The following is a 21,215-nucleotide window of genomic DNA, read 5'->3' as shown; positions in this document are numbered from 1 at the left end:
TTAATCAAGTAAAAATATGCAACTGCTGAAAACCAAAATTGGACTGGAGAGGATGAACACAGAGGAGAAAGTTACCAAAAGTCATGTGGCTGTGCAGCTTTTTATGCAACCAACATATTTCGTTTTTTAAATGCCACAAAAAATGAGTATCATATTTGTCGATTTTTAGTATTGAGTGTATGCCTTCGATGACCCATGACTGATTATCTTTGGTGATTGTTTCTAAACCATACATAAAAAATGGTATGTGACTATAAGGAGAGTACGCACTACTCAAGCCAGTCATTCTTGATTGGCAGTTTTCGGGTAGAAAGGAAACAATTTGAGCGGCATATCTTCTCATTTTGGAAAGTTTTTCTGATTTCTAAGAATCTTCTGTTTTTTCACAAGAAAATCTTTTTACCACAATACATATGAATTCTGAATCTCGATCTCAATACTTTTTGGAGGCTGGATACCTCATTATTCAGAGAGTCGAACAAAAACAATATTTCTGAAAATTGTTAGATATGTTTCTGAATTGATGACTGTTCAACAGTGGTGGGTCAGGTCAAAAGATTTCTTTCAAGTAATCAGTAAAAAAATTTCAAGATGCGATGCAGTCATGCCTCGCTAATATGGATGCCCTACCATATAGACAATCTTGGGGGACCAATCCCTCCCTATGCAAGCTCTGCCTCAATAATATTAAAACCCACAGTGCAGGGTGTGGACAGCTAGTTTTGAGAACTGGGTAAATTCATGCAGGTTTGTCTCATAACGGACACAGGGGGTTCACTAGTGATAAAAAAAGCTTAGTTAAGACATTAGTTGACCAATGGTTTCTTTACTATCTGCTGTTGGTTGTGCAATATGCAAAAGGCATAAGACCTCGGCATCGAGCAATGGCTCAATTTATTGGGGCTTTCCAGCAAAATGTGTAAGCTTTCCTTCTCTCCTTATGTTATGATGTGCTTTAGGTTTGTCATCCGAGGACACTTTTCTAGCTTGTCTGGCCTCCTTGGTCTACGCATATTATGGGCAGCCACATTTTGGCTGAAAATCAGTCTGGTAACTGCGGGCACACCTTGGCAAGGCGATAATTTCAGAGCTAGGATTCTAGCTTAGCTAGGAGGCTCCGGCCAGGATTCTTAAGAATAAACACATACAGGGATAAATTTGAAGATATACTTGCGATAAGAAGTAAGTGCAGGCCTCAAAAGACTTACGTTTGAAGGTTGGTAAGCAGGCTCGATGTAAACAGTAAATACAAGAAGATGTTGATCGTTGTTACCACTAACTTGCTATGCCTAATTGACTTGGTCCGATTCTGCTTGCAATTTTCAGTATCGACGTCGACCATCTCAGCTACGGTTCACGCTTTTGCAGCCCGAGCGGCGTCGCGATTGAAAATTGTGAGTGAAATCTCATCATGCGAATCAGGTTTTAGCGTACATACTGCGGCGTCGACGTGAAATGAACCGCCACATGTCACATTATTCACGCAAAGTTTCGCGGTGTAACGAGCCTCAATCATTTCGCCGACACCGCTCAAGTAGTCAGACGTCGCCAGGAAGACGTAGAATCAACAATTCGAGCGCGAAAACGAGCAGGGGGCTCACACCGACGCAGACAACATCGCATTTCAATGGTTTGTTTAAGGGCGACGGCGAGCTTCTTGCCCACACCCCCATCGGGCATGCGCGGCGCCGGTGGCGTCCGGTAGGGGCGCTTCGGTTTGTTTGTAAACATGAGTTTGTGTATAAAAACACGTAGTTAGCGCTTCAGCATGATCTCGACACTCTATCAAATGATGAACCATGAATTGTGCGAAAAACTGCGAAAATTTGCCGCGGGGAGTGGGCCAGGAGGCTGTTCCAGCGGCCTCTAGAGTGGCACTGTTCACCGCCGTACATTCAGGTTAATTTGGGAATTGCTATCAGTACTAATTTTTGTTTGTGCAAATAAAAAAATAATTTGTAAAATGAGTGCACAGAATAGCAAAAAATTTTCCCCGCTAAATTTAGCGGAAAATTTTACTAGCTAGATTAAGCAGAAAATTTGACGCGCTAAGTCTTACGAAAAATTTTCCCCGCTAAATCTAGCGGAAAATTTTCCCCGCAAAATTTAGCAGAATATTTTCCCCGCTAAATCGAGCGGAAAAATTTCCCCGCTAAATCTAACGGTAAATCTTCCCAGCTAGATTGAGCGCAAAATTCGCCCGGCTGTCTAGCAGAAAATTTTCGTCGCTTCATCTAGCGGAAAATTTTCCCCGGTAAATTTAGCGTAAAATTTTTCCCGCCAAATTTAGCGAAAAATGTTTTCTGCAATATTAAGCGGAAAATTTTCCCCGCTTAATCTAGTGGAAAATTTTCTAAGCTAGATTCAGCGGAAATGTTGTCCCGCTAAGTCTAGTGGAAAATTTTCCGTGCTAAATATAGCGTAAAATTTACTCCGCTAAATTTAGCAGAAAAATTTCCTGCTAAATCTAGCAGAAAATTTTTCCCGCCAAAGCATCATCATAATTTATTAAAGCCTTGAAGGCCATTGCTGGCATTACACAAGGTGGGAGTAACTGCTGAAGAAACATTATATGAAGGAACAAACAAAAAAGTGGGTTACATGCTGGAAAACATTGTTATATAAAGCAGCAAAAACAGGAAAAAAAAAAAACACAAAAATCTAGCAAAAATATTTCCTCGCTACATTTAGCGGAAAAGTTTCGCCGCTAAATCTAGCGGAAAACTTTTATAATGCAATTAAGTTTTCCGCTAAATTTAGTGGGAAAAAGTTTCTGCTAATATAGCGGGGCAAATTTTTCGCTAAATTAAACAGGGAAAGTTTTCCGCTAGATTTGGCGGGGAAATTTATCGCCAGACAACGAGGCAAATTTTCCGCTAAATCTAGCTGGGAAAAATTTCCGCTAGATTTAGCGGGGAAATTTTCCGCTAAACTTAGAGGGGAAACTTTTCCGCTAGATTTAGAAGAAAAATGTTTCCGCTAAATTTAACGGAGTAAATTTTATGCTAGAATTAGCGGGAAAAATTTTCCGCCCAATCTAGCTAGGAAGATTTTCCGCGAGATTTAGCGGGGAAAATATTTTTTCTAGATTTAGCGGGGAAACTTTTCCGCTAGATTTAGCGGAGAAAATTTTTCGCTAAATTTAGCGGGGAAAATTTTCCGCTAAACTTAGAGGGGAAACTTATCCGCTAGATTTAGCGGGGAAAAGTTTCCGCTAAATTTAGCGAGGAAATATTCCCGCTAAATTTAGCGGGGAAAATTTTGCGCTAGATTGAACGGGGGAAATGTTCTGCTAAACATAGTGGGGAAAATTTCCCGCTAAATATAGCGGGGAAAATTTCCCGCTAAACATAGCGGGGAAAATTTCCCGCTAGATTTAGGGTTCCGCTAAATTTAGTGAGAAAATATTTCCGCTAAATTTAGTGGGAAAAATTTCCCGCTAGATCTAGTGGAAAAATTTTTCTGCTATATTTAGCAGAGTAAATTTGACGCTACATTTAACGCGGAAAATTTTCCGCTAAACTTAGCGGGGCAACATTTCCGCTGAGCCTAACTGAGAAAATTTTTTGCTAGATTTAGCGGGGAAAATTTTCTGCTAAATATAGCGGGAAAACATTTTCACTAAATTTAGCGGGAAAAATTTTCCGCTAGATAAAGCGGCGAAAATTTTCCGCTAGACAGCGGGGCGAATTTTGCGCTACATCTAGCTAGGAATGTTTTCCGCTAAATTTTGCGGGAAAAATTTTCCGCTACATTTAGCGGGGAAAATTTTCCGCTAGACTTAGCGCGGCAAATTTTCCGCTTAATCTAGCTAGTAAAATTTTCCGCTAAATTTAGCAGAAAAAATTTTCCGCTAAATTTAGCGGGAAACTTTTGCTGCTAAATTTAGTGGGGCAATTTACCCATCATGCACCGCGTGGTTACGCCGACGGGGTGCTCAAGCCGGAAAGGGGTGCTTAAAAGCTGTGCTCTAAAAAGAGTAACTAACATATCAATTAAGCCTTGTCAATAGTGGGACTAGTAACTCAAAGTAATCACATTAGTGATCAAATCATCAATTGCCCGCCAAAAATTCTAATTGTATAAAGAATTGTTCTAAGTTACCAAATGTGTAAGCAAAACACGACCAGTGAACACAATAAGTGCATATATATATTTTGGATTAAATTGACTGACCCCGGGATTAAATTGTGTGGCGCTTGGACTAAATTCAATGGCGCTTGGATTAAATTGAGTGACCCCTAGATTAAATTGGTCGTTGTTTGGAATAAAATGAGCGGGAAAACCTGTAGTAACAAGCTGGGGGGTTCTTGATATTGCGATTATTTCATCTTTGTCGGCAGTGGAATGCTGTGTTTTTACTATAAGTCGACCCCCCCTTTAGACTTTAAAAAATTGAAAAATGGGTCACTTATATTCGTGTAAATACGGTATGTGTTCTTATGTGAAAATGCATTGGAAACCCAGCCACTTACATGGGAGACATTTAAAGAAGTGTTACCAAATCAATTAAGGCTTTTTTAAATATTTTGTGAATGGGAAATTAGTAGATGCAGCAGCACACATCGCTTCCTCAATTGCCTGCGTGTCGTGGCTGCGGGTGTTCAAGACGGTCAAATGCTACGACCAGCTTCTGAACGGGCATTAAGCGGGTTGGCTATTTGTCAAGCAACCTTGTGCCCTGATGTCATCTCCAGCCTAAACTCCGGCCAAAACTGAAAATGAAATAAATTACTGGTATCGCTGTAGTGACACAAAATACGACCGCAGCCAAGATATTACGTCAGGGCGACGCCGCATTCTCAACTAGTGCCGATAATAAAAATGCAACCCGCCACGAGCCGCTGCTCCTTAGTGACGGCCAGCGGTTGCCGATCGCTAAAGCAACATTGGGCCATGGCGTCAGTATCATTCTCCTTTTTTCCTCCGGTCCGGGCGTCGCGCGGAGTTCTCTTCTTTGAGCTGCTACCACCGCTACTTCGGCTTTTGATTGGCGTGTTTAGCCGTTGCTTTTATCAGTAGCCCGTGTAGCTTCGGTATAGCCTTTTGTTTATTTGCTTGTGAGGACTCCAAGACTCGTTTTAGCGAGCAACTCGGAGCGCCCAAGACTGCCCAACTGTTCCTCGAAACATGCCAAGTACAACTTGTAGCGCTGTGGGCTGCTCAAACAACCCGCTGCGCAACCCGGAGGTGCTTTTTCACAAGTTTCCAAAGGACCGGAAATTGGGGAAGGTGTGGGTGAACGCTGTTCGACGAGTGGACTTTGGAAAGCCTTGGACGCCGACCCCCAGATTGAAGCTCTGCTCCGATCATTTTTCGCTGGAGAGTTATGAACGAAACCTACGGGTGTTGGTTGCTTGTAGCCTGTCAGCAAAGGGCTCGAGGCTTAAAAAGGAAGCCGTGCTGTCGCTCTTGGCCCACCGTCCGCCCAGTACTGTACGTCACCGGCAAAGCGGCGTAGGGCAACGCGGCCCCATCCACGGAGTCCCGATGACAATTTAGGCCTAGTGACTAGAAGGAAGACCGCACGCACGACAACAGCCGCCAAGTATGGCACCGAACGAGTTCACTCTTTTTCCAGTCGCTAGCTTTTGGGTATACAAGTGACGAGTACGGCATAGCGCACGCACGGCGGCACCGTCGAGTACGGCACCGCACGAGTTCACGGGTTTTCCAGTCGCTAGCTTTTGGGTATACACATTAACTCTTTCTACATATGCTGGATAACTACCACGTATACAGAATTAAAACAAAATCAGCTTACCTTCTATCTTTAGACGGCTAGCACAACAGAGGTAGGTGCTGCTCGGCCTGCGTATCCGTTAAACGAGAACGATTCCGACGTTACGTCCACATAGCGGCTTATTTCCAGTGTTGCCGGGGCCTCGAGCGGCTAGTTTCGGTTTTGTTGGCCGCGCCTCAAACAAAACTTTGAGGCGTCGATATCTTTAAAACTACGCACAATAACAAGAAAAAAATGAGACCTTGCAATTTAGGGACGCTGACTGCGCTAAAAACAGTCATAATCCTAAAATCGAAACCATGGACTGCCACTTCTTTTGCCACATCTTTTTGCTCCGTTTTTAGCCGTTCCAGCCGGCAATTTCTGCTTGTTATCTTATGTCTTAGCGGCAGTAGTCTCCAAGTGTTCTTCGGCAATCGTGCATCAAGATTATTGACTCCCTGCTCACTCAAGTGCATTGTGGCGGCAAAGATGGCATTCTCTGGTGGCCATAGTTTAGTCAGTTCCTGCTCAGCGTGAGCTTACGATCAGCTTCCACAACTCTTCTGCGACATGCATTGCACACCACCCAGATTCTAGTTCTTGGAAGTGGGGGCTCGTTCTGAGCCTATATTCATCATTGCAAACTCTGTTTTTGGGTGGCAACTTTATGAATGTCTATTAATATTTGCTACAAATGCTTGATATCTGAAAAGCAAAGCAGTAAAACCGCCAGAAACTTCCACCGCGCTTACCAACTTACTTCATGGACCACCGAGCACAGGTTGCAGTCGTCAGTGGCATCCACGACGCAAATTACGATGGCTATGAGAAGTAACAAAGTCGTGCCTCTGTCCTAGGGTATGTGCGCATTGGGCGATCATGCTACAGATATCGCTTTCGTTGATTCGCACATTGTGGATGAAAAACACAAGATTTTTTATCCTGGATTGACGGATAAATTAGGGAAAGGACTTTGGTTTGAACAAACCCTTGAGCCACTCTGTCTAAGTTATAACTAAATTTCCTCCTCGTTTTATTGTTGCTGTTTCTGTCACTTTCCTGAGCCCTCCTTACCATTTCTCCAGTCATCTCTTAGTTCACTTAAACTTTTGGAAACCTCTTAATCCTTCATAAACCCCTCTAATCCCAAAGCAAAGAAAAAGTCTGCTTCGGCCTAAGTATGTACCAGACTCACCATACCTACAACGCTCTGCTGCTACCTTCGCCTGTCCCCATAGTGTATGATTTGTATCTGCCTCATCACGTTTTGACCGATAAGTCCCGGTCCCTAGTGCCCGGCTTTGCCACAGAGAGAGTAAACGTTTTTGAATTGTCAAAATAGTTACCTTTTTAATAAAAATTTTCCTGCGTAATGGGCTTCTTTTACAATCTCAACTCAATATGGGTGATTTCAGATAAGATCGACCCAAGGGTGGCTGGCCGACATTTTTAAATTAATTGATGTTTTTATATGCTACTGTCTAGTGTCTGGTGTAAATGAATCCAACCTTAGTTTTGACCAGAAAAAATATTTGGGGACCGGAAAAATTGTAAGGCGTGAAGAGGTGGACAGTTGCATAAACACATACTGATGGAGGGGGCACATTTGAGAGTGAATAACCAGAACGATAACGTTAGGAGAATCCTAATACTTCTTAGATGCAAACTATGAGTATAGCTTGCTTGTTGTAATTTAAAGTAATAATATTTATACAAATTTTATTTATTTTGGTAAAAATTTCCAAACATGCCTGCTCGAACAACAAATGGCAAAATTTGGAGGCCTGTATCACGTAAAATAATTTAATCATTACTATATAATTTCTAGATATTATTTTACTTATAGATGGCTATTATTTAAAAATAAATAAGGTATCTGAATGATACAATAGTCGGGATATATTTAAGCAAACATAAAGAAAAAAATCAAACAACGAAAAATTTCGATGCGAATGACAAAAAAACACCACTTTCGATTTTTCTTAAATTTGGGTACCCTGTTATACTCTATTTGAGCATTCATTTCTATTAAAAACGTGTTGCAGTATTTTATTGAGGAAGAAACAACGCTTAAGAGTAGGGTCTTTTTTCAAAGCCTACACTTAGCAGTGCCCTATACAAGAAGTGACTCTGAGTTCCAGTTGCATGAAACTAACATGCATCTTTTATATATTTTTATTCAGAGGAGGCCCATTGATAACTATAGAAATCATTTACACACTAAAATTGTGGAGGAGCTACTGTGTGCAAAGAGCTATCATATTACGAAGTAGTGAGCCGAGAAAAGATCCTGCAGCCATCGGTGACTGGGAACTTTGTTTATTTTTCTAGGGCACTATATGCTCCTCTCTCTTACCCTCTATCTCCACCTCTCTCTCATATATATATCCCAGACTTATATCTAGAATAAAAACATATTCAAGTACTCCCTTTCTGCGTAATGATGTTCTGTGGCTAGCAACAATAATTTCCTCGCGAAGATCACGATTATGGCGCAATAGTTGACGGAAGTAGCACGCGACACTCGTCGCTAGTTCTGGCAAAACGGCCGACACAATCTTTTTTCGCATCTCCCCGCTCGCTGCCAAGAATGAGGGAGTTCGCCTCAACACAAAATATGGCCGCCGATGCCTGTTTACTGAGCAATCGTGCCTGTCGCCATCCCACTCGCTGGTTTTGCGGGCGATAATATCAGGTACAAAAAGGCACACCGACAGAGAGCAGAACCCCCAAATGCTCGAGCCCCACCTAAATACAATAGAGCGTAAACAGTGTCACCATAACAACCTAGGAAAGGTTAACATGACGACAGTGTTTATGTTTTAGGTAAGGAAAAGCATGGCGCGTGGTATGAGCCGGATCCTTACACGACGTGCAAGGTGAGCCCTGGGAACCTGTCTGCTGCCCTAGAGTACTTCACGAAAGACGAGCTACGATGTTTGCGCCAAGGTCCGAACCAGAAGGACGTGATCTCTGTCATGCTCGACGGGGAGAAAACGTTCATTCCAAAGCACTTCCTGACACGCTCAATCCGAGAGGCCTTTCGTGTACACAAAGACAAGCATCCCGATTCCGGCGTTGGGCTAACGAAACTTTATTCCTTGCGCCCTAGATGGGTCAAATGTATTCCACACCAGAAAGTGTGCGTTTGTGTGCACTGCGCCAATTATTACATTTGTATTGCCTCTGTAGAGAATGTTACAGGCTCAACATTCAACACTGGTGAAATGAGCTCAGCATTTCTGTGCGACTCACTAACAAGTCTGTGTCTTTAAGGAGACTGTTATCACTGTCCAAAAGGCCAGTCTATTACACTCGAGGAACTTCATATCCCAAACACATGAAAAAAAAGTTTGTATGTGGATGTAAGCACCCCCCTTCCAACAACCAACAAGAAATTTGAGATCGGAGACTCCGGTAGCGCCAAGCGCCGGAGTCGCAAACGGCCGCTGGCGCTTGTTTTCAACGTCAGTTAATAGATGGCAGCACATACTGCCGTATTCCAATTTCGCAACCGTGCAGGTAATGTAGGGAGTGCGTTGCAGAGCCGTGGTGCGTTACCGCACCCTCTATCGAAGATGTTTTGTCTGTTTGGTCTCCTTGTGCTTGTTGCAGTAAGCCTATACACCAACTCATGTTTACAAACAAACTGTTTACTGTCATCATGAGTGCGAAGAGAACTCATACAAGATGAAGTTCAAGAGAATGGTTATTTCTTACGCAGAAGACAACGGACATCACGGCACTGCTGAACAGTTCGGAGTGGACAAAGCATCCGTGATTCGGTGGAGGAGACAGCGGAATCAGAATGTCAAGGGGGCCGCGACCCGCAATAAGTTTACGAGACCGCGCAGGGGCTGGCACCCTGAGCTCGAGAAGGAGGTCTGCGAATTCATCCGCAGCGAACGATGCGGCGGCTTTGCCGTCACGGCCGATTCCATACAAAGGGAGGCCATGGAAATCGCCACACAGAAGCAAATTTCCCGAGCGGCACTCCGCACAAGCCGAGGCTGGGTGGAGAGGATGATGAAAAGGAACGGTTTCTCTTTGGGACGCTGCACCACTATCTGCCAGAAGCTACCAGTGGACTTCGAGGACAAGCTTGTCAACTTCCAACGCTATGCGATGAAGCTGCGTTGCGAGTTGCGCTACGGACTCGGGCAGATCGGCAATGCCGATGAGACCCCTGTGTACATTGACGTGCCAAGGACGTGCACCGTGAACAAAGTAGGCGCTCGAGAAGTAAAAGTGCGTACGACTGGCTATGAGAAGCAGAGGGTGATCGTAATGTTGTGCATCACAGCCGACGGTCGGAAACTTCCGCCGTACATCATCCTCGGAAGGAAGAACATGCCGAAGAACGAGACTTTCCCGAAAGACGTCATCGTGAGGGTAAAGGGGAAGGGGTGGATGACGAGTGAGCTGATGCAGGACTGGATCAGAGTTGTGTGGCGGCAGCGGCCAGAAGCATCACTTGGCAATCCCAAAGGCACCAAGTCCATGCTGGTGCTTGATGCGTTCCGCGGTCACCTAAACCCGGAGGAGAAGGCGGATCTGGAGTATAACAACTGCAACCTGGTGGTCGTTCCAGGGGGGACGACGTCTGTGCTACAGCCCCTGGACGTCTCTGTGAACAAACCGTTCAAGGAAAACTTGCGGCAGGAATACAGGGAGTGGATCCGTAGCCCCGACCTGAAGGAGATGCCAACGGGAAAGCTACAGAAAGCCTCTCTATCGACCGTGGCGACGTGGATCTCAGACGCTTGGAAGAGGGTCCGTGCCGATGTTGTGGTCAAGTCAAGAAGTGCTGCATCGCCAGTCGTCGTGATGGCACCGAAGACGACCTCTTGTGGAATACCGACAGCAGCAGGAGCAGCAGCTCGGGTGGGGACACCGACTTGTGTCGTCGAGTGATAGCGAGAGCGATTAGTCGACCGTTGTGCAAACCGGCGGCAAGCGGGCTACTCTCCAGTCTTTACTTTATTTCCTTTAGAACATTTATTCTTTCAGTTTGATTATAATAAATTCATATTTCTTGTGCAAATTTCGTATTTTCGAGGCATGTTCCGAATCTAAGCCCATTTTATTTGAATTACTACTTTATAAAACATTACTTCACACTAAATTAAAATATGCAGCTTACGTCTGGGATCGAGGTGATGAATCACCAGGTCAGAATTGGAATCTTAAAAATCGTGCATCTCGTTTTATACTTTCTATCATAGTATGTCTAGTGTGATGCAATAAAATCAAGCTTATCATTACCTCTCCTTTCACAACATAGAAAATTGTTTTGTCTATGCTTGTTACATAAGATTCATCATAACTCAAATCTGAAAGAAAGGCTACAACAGTACCTCAATATGTTTCAGCATGCATCGATCACCATCACAAAGTTGGCATTCCGTGTAGTCGCACGGGACATTTTTTCGACTCTTTTATTCCAAGCACCTCAACAATCTGGAATCACCTTCCCGAAGCCATTGCCGAAATCCATGATAGTACGCTTTTTAGAACCCTCATAACTAACCTCTTCTTTGTGAAGAGCCCCAACTACTGTAAAACCTTTTTGCTCCATGCTGTTTTTTTTTTTTCTCTCTTCTTTTTTTACTTGTGTACCTCACTGCCTGCTGTAGCACCTCTGACCCTGAGGAAATAAACAGCAGCAAAAGAATGACCCAGTGTACATTGAGGTCCAGCACATCGAGAGTTAACTGCTCTGAAAAAAGTTAAACGATGTTTACCATTACAAAGCCCTGCCTCCTGATCATAGCTGACAAGGAATCGTCACCTACTCCTCAATACCTTTGTGTGATGACAGGCACTGGCATTTCGATGAAGCGCAAGAGCAATGCAAAATCGTCCATGTGTGCACAAGCTATGCAACCAACCAAACTAATTCTGACAAAATCTTCTAGTATATTGCTGGAATTTAAAAGTTCTATTTGCAGCCAGTGTGTTTAAACAAATGTTCTTTGGGTTTGTAAACCTCACATGATGGCATTTGACTGATGCAAAATTATTTAGAAACTGACCTGGGTCGCCACTTGCATGTTTAAGGGTTAATGCATAAGCGCTTCAGTCCAAGCAAAGGCTTTTGAGCGTTGCATAAATGGGGGGACATGTATTTTTAGATAAAATAGCATACAATTCTGCACAAGTGAAATTACATACATTATAAAGCATGACTGCTCAACTTATGGGCCAACCATCAGGCATTCCACAAGCGTGCATCTGACTGTGGGGGATCAGACTTCTCTTCTGACCAAAACCTTTGGAGCACTGTTTGCACTTGTAGTTTTTTTTTTGTCACTGTGCGTTTGATTATGGGAGGCCAGACTCTTCTTGTGAGCAAATGCTTGAGGACACAGCGTACACTTAAATGGCTTTTCACCAGTGTGTGTTCGATTATGGTCTTTCAGATGTGAATTACATGAAAAGGCTTTGGAGCAAAGTTTGCACTTGTAAGGTTTTTCTCCAGTGTGTATTTTATTATGACGGGTCAAATGGGACCTCTCAGAAAAGGCTTGGGAGCACACCTCACATTTGTATGGCTTTTCACCTGTGTGTGTTCGATTATGGGCATCCAAATGTGAATTCCGTAAAAAAGCTTTGGAGCAAAGTTCACACTTATAAGGTTTTTCACCAGTGTGTGTCTGATTGTGGTAGACCAAAAGGGAATTATAAGCAAACTCTTGGGGGCAAAGATTGCACTTAAATGGCTTTTCACCAGTGTGTGTTCGGTAATGGCTGCTAAGGTGAATTTTCCTAGCAAAGGCTTGGGAGCATAGCTTGCACTTATACGGTTTCTCTTTCGTGTGTGTTTGATCATGGCAGAGTAGATTGCTATTGTGAGCAAAGGTTTGGAGGCACAGCTTGCTCTCACAAGGTTTTTCACCAGTGTGTGTTTGATTATGGTCTCTCAGATGTGAATCCAGAGAAAAAACCCTGGGGCAAAGCTTGCACTGCAATAGTTTTTTCCCCATGTGTGTTTGACTGTGGCGGAGCAGACTGCTATTGTAAGCAAAGGCTTGAGGACACAGCTTGCATTTATAAGGTTTTTCACCTGTGTGTGTTCGATTATGGTAGGTCAGATTGGAATTACAAGCAAATTGTTGGGGGCAAAGCTTGCACTTAAATGGCTTTTCACCGGTGTGTGTTCGACAATGAATGGTCAGATGCATTTTCTTACCAAATGCTTTGAGGCATAGCATGCACTTATAAGGTTTTTCTTTTGTGTGCGTTTGATTGTGCCGGAGCAGACTGCTATTATGAGCAAAGGCTCGGGAGCACAGCTTGCACTTAAAATGTTTTTCACCACTGTGTGTTTGCTTATGGCGGGTCAGAAATAAATTATGAGCAAACTTTTGGGGGCAAAGCTTGCACTTAAATGGCAACTCCCCTGTATGCAATCGATTGTGGCGGAGCAGGCCTCTATTGTGAACAAAGGCTTCGGGGCACAGCTTGCACTTGAACAACTTATCACTCTTGTGCTTTTGAGTGTTGCTGGGCACTTGGGACCTAGAGCCAGATGACATGGGAGGATGTTGGCACTTGAATTGTTCATCACCATGGGTAACCAGGTGGCTCACGATCCCACGATGATCTCCAGTGACATAGGTGCAGGAACAGCATCCAAACCAAATGTCGTCAGGTTTCAATGGGCAGCTGGTCTCTTCCAAAAGTGCAGCTCCCCCACCTAGAAGGCCTCATGTGTATTAGGGCACACAAGGAAAGCACAACCAATATAGCGACATGTTTCAGAAATAAGCAGCCATCATTGCAGTTCTGCTTCAGCTCAGTGGTTTAATTTCTTTTTGCATTTTTATTTCAGCTGAAGGAAGCACTGTAAAAGAGTTGATTCTATTAACACCTTTTCTTCGTTACTGTGAAACCATGTAAACCTCTTTCAAGTGCTTATTTTCCCCATAAATGCTGTTTTCTTTTATAGTGACCAGCTTTATTTTAAAAACTCATATAAACGCTTGGCCCTAGAGATCAGCTATCCCAATTTTTTGGAGTTGAATATCCATAACAAAGAAATTAAAAAGCAACTCCCACCCCTAATTCCCACCGGATATCAATCATACAATGTCCGACGGGTATCACGCGAACAATGCGATCTGAAGCACCTGTGTGACAAACGTGTTTGCAACAAGTTCCCCTGTGTTTATCACACCATGACACCATGGAACATGACCTGCGGTGGCCGTTCCCTTGACATGCAAATTCATAGCTCGTTCCCGCATATTTTGACCACAATGTCCGCTGGTTTCCGTGATACACAATTTTGTTGCGGTTTCCCCCATACTTATGGCATTGTGAAATGCAAACCTGCTTTGTCCACAATCTGGTGCTTGTTCCTGCGATATATGAGTGTGTAGTGGGTTCTCATGCTTTTGTCCGAGATCTGCGAGTGCGATATCGCTTCCAATGACATCTGTGTTTGTCGCGAATTTTAATGTGTTTATCACACCATAAAGCATGAATCTGCTGCGTCCACATTCTGCGGTATTCATTTCCATGACAAGTGAGTTTGTAGCAAATTCCTGCGTGTTTATCACAGCGTGCAATGCGAAATTTTAGTGACCGCGAAAACCCCTGGGCTGAAGCAGACCTGTTTCACGTGGCATCCCTATCAAGACATCGAAAATTAGAACACTGAACATCAAAACGCTGAAAAATTATAACACCGAAAAATCAAAATCCTGAAAAATGTGAATGCTTACATGTCTGATCGCCCATTTTTGGGCAATAAGACATGTATTTGTTTGCATGTTTTTGTTGGGTTTGATGTATTCTGTATTCTTTCCAATGACACTCGGCTATTATAGTAAAATGCCTCGTTGGCATCACATGGTCATGCATGTCTCATGCACAGCACATTGCAGTGCCAGAAAGCTTTTAGCACATAGTACAGCAGCAGATTGCAGTGCCACAAGGCTTTTAGCACATAGTACAGCAGCAAAGCACTGTAGATGAAAATAATGTAAAATTTTCTCTTCGCTATCTCTAGGGCATACCAGCCAGACAAGAAAATTTTGGATGGCCAGAAAAGAAAGCAGTCGTGCACAGATCATATGTAGTGTGCAAAATTAATTTTTGGTGGTTTACGAACCGAATAAACGAGGCTGCAGTTGTTATGTGTTCCCAAAAAGAAAAAAACAAAACTTAGCTCCAAATATGGTTACGTGATTTCGAGATTTTTTTAACAACATCACACAAGAGCCGACCGGCCGGTAGATCAGTGCATCATCACGGCATGAAGTGGCAAAATCAATGAGTAAGCGCATGTGCAGAAGGCAAGCCTCAAAGTCGGTGTCATCTTCTAGGCTGTTTCTTAAAGCATGACCCACCCCTGCCCCTGCTATGTGCGCCATTCTCTGCACCACTAAGCGCTGAGGAGATAAGGGGTCAAGCGATTTTAACATAAAAGAAAGCGATCAGTGGGAGATATTTGCACCTAAGTCAGCTTTTAAACTTAACACATTTTTACCGAAGAGCTCCCTTTATCTGATCGCCATGTTACACCTACAATCGTCATTCGAAAAATGGACAATGTGCAAATTAATAATGAAAGTGTCATCAGTGCCATCGACCGCTTGCCGACAAAATCCAGCCCGGGTCCTGATGGTGTATGCTCAAAGCTGCTTAAAGGGGCGATGCAACGAGTTTTGTATTTTGCAGAAATACTGCTTAGAGCGGATCCCTGACGTTAATGACCTGTTAAAAACCCATTCGTTTTTCACCACACGCAATCGAAGTCGCAGAAAAAAATAAAGAAAAGCAAGCAGTGTTCACCCCCTCAACTCGCAGCCAGAACAAGCGGCCATGTGATCCGGAGCCGATTATATGCTGCCAATGTTGATCATAGCCACGCTCCAGGGTTGGCAAGGCACAGGACACGCGCTGCGTTCCCGACATTGTTATGGTTCGGCTGTTGTCGTCATTGCAGCGATTGGACACAGGACACTACCCGAATGCTTTTCGAGCTACAGATTATCACGAGCCCAAATCGAGTGTCCACGCCATGCTCGGGTCCAATCTATGAGCCGCATTCAAATATCGTCACTGGGCGGTACTGCTACCGCCCAGCTACGTCATCAGGTTTTGCGAAGGAGAGATTGAATGAAAACGCTCGGTTTTGTCCTCGAAATTACAGTGTAACAAAGGAGTTTCTTGGTCAGTGGCGTTGCGTGTGAGTATCCTTGAGTCCCACTAGTGCCACTAAGCTCGTGTAAAGTGGAAAACATCCCAGTTGAATATCGTTGCACCACCCCTTTAAACTAAGAAAGAGTGCGTCAGGTGCCATGCCCGCCAGCTTATTCCAGCAATTGCTTGATACCAGCTGCATTCTGGACTAATGGAAATCAGCTAATGTCATCCCGATTTATAAATCTGGTAATCCAAATTGTCCAACAAACTATAGACCAATTTCATTGACCTCGGTTCCTGGTTAACTTTTACAACATATACTACATGCATCTGCAATGAAGCATCTAGTCTCAAATAACCTGCTATTTCCCAATCAGCATGGCTTTCAACACGGTCTTTCCTGCGAAACCCAACTGTTTGAATTGGTGACGTATGCACATACCTGTATTCTCTCATCCTCACAAATCGACGCTATTTTTATAGACTTTTCAAAGGCCTTTGATTGTGTACCACACAGCCATCTAATAAAAAAACTACAATATCTTAAAATTAATGATAAAGTAATTACTTGGATTCGTGAGTTTTTGCACGATAGAAATCAATCAGTAATTGAAAATAAAATCACGTCACCACCTATATATGTCAAATCTAGTGTCCCTCAAGGATCCGTTATTGGACCACTTTTGTTTTTAATTTATATAAATGACCTCCCAAACAACATTTCTTCAAAGATTCACATATGCGCAAACGACTGTGTGGTATACCGTCAAATAGCTAGTCAAAGCGACTGTTTAACTCTTCAAGTGACTTGGATATCGTACTTTCATGGCGTGACAGGCGGCAAATGCAGATAAATATAATAAAACCAAAACAATGGCATTTACCTATCGCGGCTCATCTTTTCAGTACGACTCCAAAGTTATAGATTCAAAATTAGATAAAGTATCCACATATAAATATTTAGGGGTCCATTTAACATCCAACCTCTCCTGGAACACTCATTTAGATTATACCGTTAGGAAGGCAAACCAGTCTCTTAGTTTCTTAAGAAAGCATTTATATATGGCAACAGCAGAAACCAAACTACTTGCATACCTACCCTCTTCAGGCCAAAGTTTGAATAAGAAGTAATAATGTGGAACCCGCACCAAAAATATTTAAGTAATCTAAAACCGCTGCAAAACCGGGCAACCAGGTTTATACTGCAAACATATGCACCTATAAGCGTCACTCAAGTTAAGAGTTCACTTGGTTTACTGACTCTGCACCAGTGAAGATACCTCGCAAGGTTATCCCATTTTCATAAACCCTATCATAGTTCCTCAGATTTCCGTCAAAACATTCGCCCATCGGCTTGCATTTCCCCTCGTCATGATCATTGTTACAAAGTTTATATTCCACTTGCAAGAACTCATCTGTTCAAGTATACCCCGTTCGTGCAAGTGGCGACCGAATGGAATGAGTTGGCAAGCGAAATTGCGACGGTCACTGATCATGATACATTTATGTTGTTATTGCGTGAATCCTTAGAGTAAATGAATTATACCTTGTCCTGTATGTTTACTCGCTCGCTGGTAGTCTTTTGCTTTATTGTTGTTTCTGGCATGTTGACCGCCTCCAATGATGTAAGTGCGTGTGTTTTTTGTTAAGCAATGTCTACGTTCCTTTCATGGTTCTGTTTAGCGTGACACAATGTTTCCTATTTTTTTTATTTTTCCTTGTGGTATCTTGTAGGATTATGTAAAAATTTATATGACACCGCCCTCTATGTAAAGCTCTTTTGGAGCCTTCAAAGGTATGTAAATAAATAAATAAATTATCATCAGTTAGTTGTTCAGAGGTGGTAGTGTGGATAACAGGACCAGGGATGCGTCATACTCCAGAGCTAGCAGACGACACTGACCTTGGCATGTGCCTTCTGCACACGCACTTACTCTTGTTCAGAGTTCTAAGTAACTTAAATACTCTACTCAGGTTACTGTATCTTCAATACTTTTGTGAGTAACTTGTTATCTTGCAAATACTTTCGAAAGTCAGTATTTAGTACTCTAACTTAAATACTTTTTCACGTAACTTGTACTCATTTTAAAGTTACTTTTAAGTTACATTCTATTTTTTATTTTCTTTAGAGGTGGGAAGCTTGGAAAATATATAACTCCAGTTATTTTGGCTAGGCGCCCTGTCATTGCAGATACATTTCGTGCCAGGCAATACAGTGCACTTCCGTGCTTCTTCTGAAAGAGGTGACACGGAGAAGCAGGTGTTGCAGCCTCAAGCCGAGCGGATGCGCGTCGTGTCTTCTAACTGGGCAAAACGCCAAAGCGCATTTTCTTACAATTTGTTTGTGGCCAAGCCCAAGAGCAACAGAAATTCTGAAAAAGAAGGGCATGCGGGTGAAAGCTTAAGATGTGCACAAGGCTACAAGCCAAAGGGAGTGCACTTGTGTCGGAGAGAGGGTGGGTTCTACAAGTGTCTGGTAAGAGTCGACAGTAAACCGGAGTTTATTTTTCTATGTTATGAAGTGAAAGCACATAAAATAAAGCCTTCCAGCTTCAGAAATGCCTTTGCATCCGCACGCAGTCACACACACCGCTCGTTCGCTTCGCTAGGCTCTCTCCGCACACAAGACTCGTAAGACGCGACTACACGGCTCCAATCCGCGGCCCATCGCTCGCGGCGCATGCAGCATTGTCTTCGGAAGCACGAATGACCGCCGGCGCCCACCACAGCAGTGTTGTGAGATGGCCGAACCGGAAAGTCCTTACGTCCGCGGCAAAACCTTCCTGTTTGACCCTACCCGGGTGTGCAAATGTCCGTACGGTTGTCTCAACAGGGGAACAATAGTTGTTTTTTATTTATTTTGCTTATTTCAGTGAGCCTCCCTTCTTTAACTCTTCGTGAGCGCGTTACAACTGACTACTTAGCTATTTCTTGTTTTACAAACATGATATTGAATATGTAAAAGGAAAAATATAAGTTAATCCAGGTATTCAGTATAACAAATTAAGAATTTTTGTGTTTATTGCATAACATACAACAGTCACTAAAACTTGAACAGCATTTTTAAGAACACCCTGGTTATTACGACCTAACGTTAACAAACATTTGCAACAATCGCCTGCGCGCAGCCATCTTTGTCTGCTGTGCTGTGGAGCGCTTTCTGAGCATGCGCTATTGCTTTGCTGTGCGGTATATAAGTATGCGTCCACAGTGCAGTGACTGCATTTTTCACCCTGGGGATAAGCGATGGAAAGGTCTATGACCCACTTTTTTCAGGGACGGTCCGCTCCACAATTGGTTGGTTGGTGCAATCTGATGGCACAGGTATTTCCCAAGCCAAGCTCAATAGCACATCACACGATACACATATAATCAAGACGATAGGCTCGAACGAAGACGATGATCAAGACGATAGGTAACCTCGCGAGCCGAGTGCCGCGCCTCCAATGAACGCTTCCACTGAGGCAAACCTTTGGATTATCGTAACTCGAGCGAGCGTAGCAAGCTCAACTCGATGCTCCGAGGCCAGGGCCCCCGTTCGGGCTCAAGTGCACCTGCACTCAACACCCCCCCCCCCCCTCAAAAAAAAAAAAAAAGAAAAAAGAAAAAAAAAAAAGAACACCAATGAGCGACGTTGTTAGCGTAGCAGCCTTTCAAGTTTTTCATCTTGAAAGTCCCTGGAAACTCCTCAAAGTCAAAATCCGTCCCTACAGCGTAAAAAAAAAAAAAAACGCTAATTTTTTTTCACTTTGGTTGTGCTTGACAATGAATTGCAGAGAAAATTATAACTTAAGAGTATCTTGAAAGTAATAAGCTACTTTTTGTAAGTATTTTGAACTTTACTCAATTGCATTACAAATTTGAGTATTTAGTGCTCTGCTCAGTTATTATTTTTTTCGGTACTCAGTAACTTAACTTAAATACTTTTAATGAGTATCTTGTACAAGCCTGCTCTTGTTCATATGCCACTTCACACCATGATCATGCACTGATCTATTGGCCGGTCTGCACTCGCGTGGTATTGTTAAACAATCTCTAGGGTGTACATTCTTGACAAAGCCAATAGGTATGGCACTGCTGGAGGTATAAAAAATAAATGAGTGCAATGCCAGACTGATTAGCGACCATTCCGCAGATGATATTCACAAAATTATTTCGAAGACAACGCCCCATCAAACTCGCTCCCTGGACCTCTGCAGGGTTACGGTTCTTTGTGCGCGAGAAAGGATTGAGGCTCTGGCTACATTCTCAGGCGAGCCTCCTGTGTAGATTGTACTAGAAGTCACGGCTATACTCCGTCTTATCCTACAACGGACTAAAGCCCAATGCTACAGGCCACCGGGTCCAATCACGAGTCTGTTAGAAACCACGTGGTATATTTGCTCCAAGGTATGTATCAGTGTGCCAAGACGCGTCATGCGGAGGTGTTTTTCGCCTGCAGATCAAGCCCTCACAGTCGCTCCATCTGCTTGCTACTACCGAAGACTACTGAAGGAACTAAATACCGCCTGGAAGCAATGGGGCAAAGAGAACCCAAACCCAAGATCAGACCCAGTGGCCATTAAGAAATGAAGATAAGTCGGATAGAGTGTCCGACACGGAAGCGTATGTACAGTCGGCAGCGAAAGTTTTCGGGGCATGGGAGCGCCAGCCACCGTCTCACGGCAGATTGTCGCTCTCAAGACTCATGCTTTGCACATGTGCTTCCTCTCTTGTTCGCAATCATGTTTTCGTCTCACTTCCGTTCGATGTCCACGAGGTAACAGGAACTGGCACAAGGTGCCGCGAGATATTATCTGTAGCATAAGCGAGCTTCATCACCCGTCACGGTGGCTGAGGCAGACGCGTGGCATGATGGCTGTCAAAGTGGCACCTTGCGCCAGTTCCGGTTATCTTATGCATGTCGGGTGGAAGTAAGCAAAAATTGTGAATCTTGAGGGTGGTCGCGTGCCTTCAGAAGGTGCAACCAGTGATTTTTGGCTGATATTCCCGCACCCTGCAAAGTCTTGCTGCCGAATGTACAGATCGCATGCGGAAGGGAGATGTGAGTTTTGTGTATAAAAACGTCTATAAAAAGAAATGTCTTCCGAAGTTCTCTGAACCTACAAAGATCAAGGTTCCTATGTCATAAACTACAAAAACGGCCACTGAGAAGTATTATGAAAAACTACAGCTGGTGTTTTAAAAGGTAGCACTGCGCTTTAGCTGCGCTGGAGCCAGAGTTGAGCCAAAGTTCGCTGCCCTTTCAATTCACTGCTCTACGAGAACTACCTCGACTGCTGTATTTATTCAAATACAGGCCAGCGTTTCTTTTCTTTTTCCCCTTTCTCGGCTT

General features: G+C 43.5%; 1 protein-coding gene across 6 annotated transcripts in view; it reads right to left on the bottom strand.

Annotated features, from left to right (window-relative positions):
• Positions 1–21,215, bottom strand: part of LOC115314388 (zinc finger protein OZF) — an 81,996-nt gene that overhangs the window by 54,385 nt on the left and 6,396 nt on the right. For 3 of the 6 annotated variants that reach the window (XM_042294671.1, XM_042294672.1, XM_040208171.1), the window contains exon 3: positions 13,296–13,424. In XM_042294671.1, coding sequence (XP_042150605.1) covers positions 13,296–13,424 — 129 coding nt within the window. Of the gene's footprint in view, positions 1–11,127; positions 13,425–21,215 lie in introns of those variants that run through there. The other 3 variants (XM_040208169.3, XM_040208170.3, XM_042294670.1) reach the window with 2 other exon arrangements.

Source organism: Ixodes scapularis, unplaced genomic scaffold, assembly GCF_016920785.2.
Source record: "Ixodes scapularis isolate PalLabHiFi unplaced genomic scaffold, ASM1692078v2 PGA_scaffold6__148_contigs__length_123643588, whole genome shotgun sequence".
Classification (NCBI taxonomy): domain Eukaryota; kingdom Metazoa; phylum Arthropoda; class Arachnida; order Ixodida; family Ixodidae; genus Ixodes; species Ixodes scapularis.
Note: the sequence above shows the minus strand (reverse complement) of the source record. Positions and strands in the feature narration are given on the sequence as shown.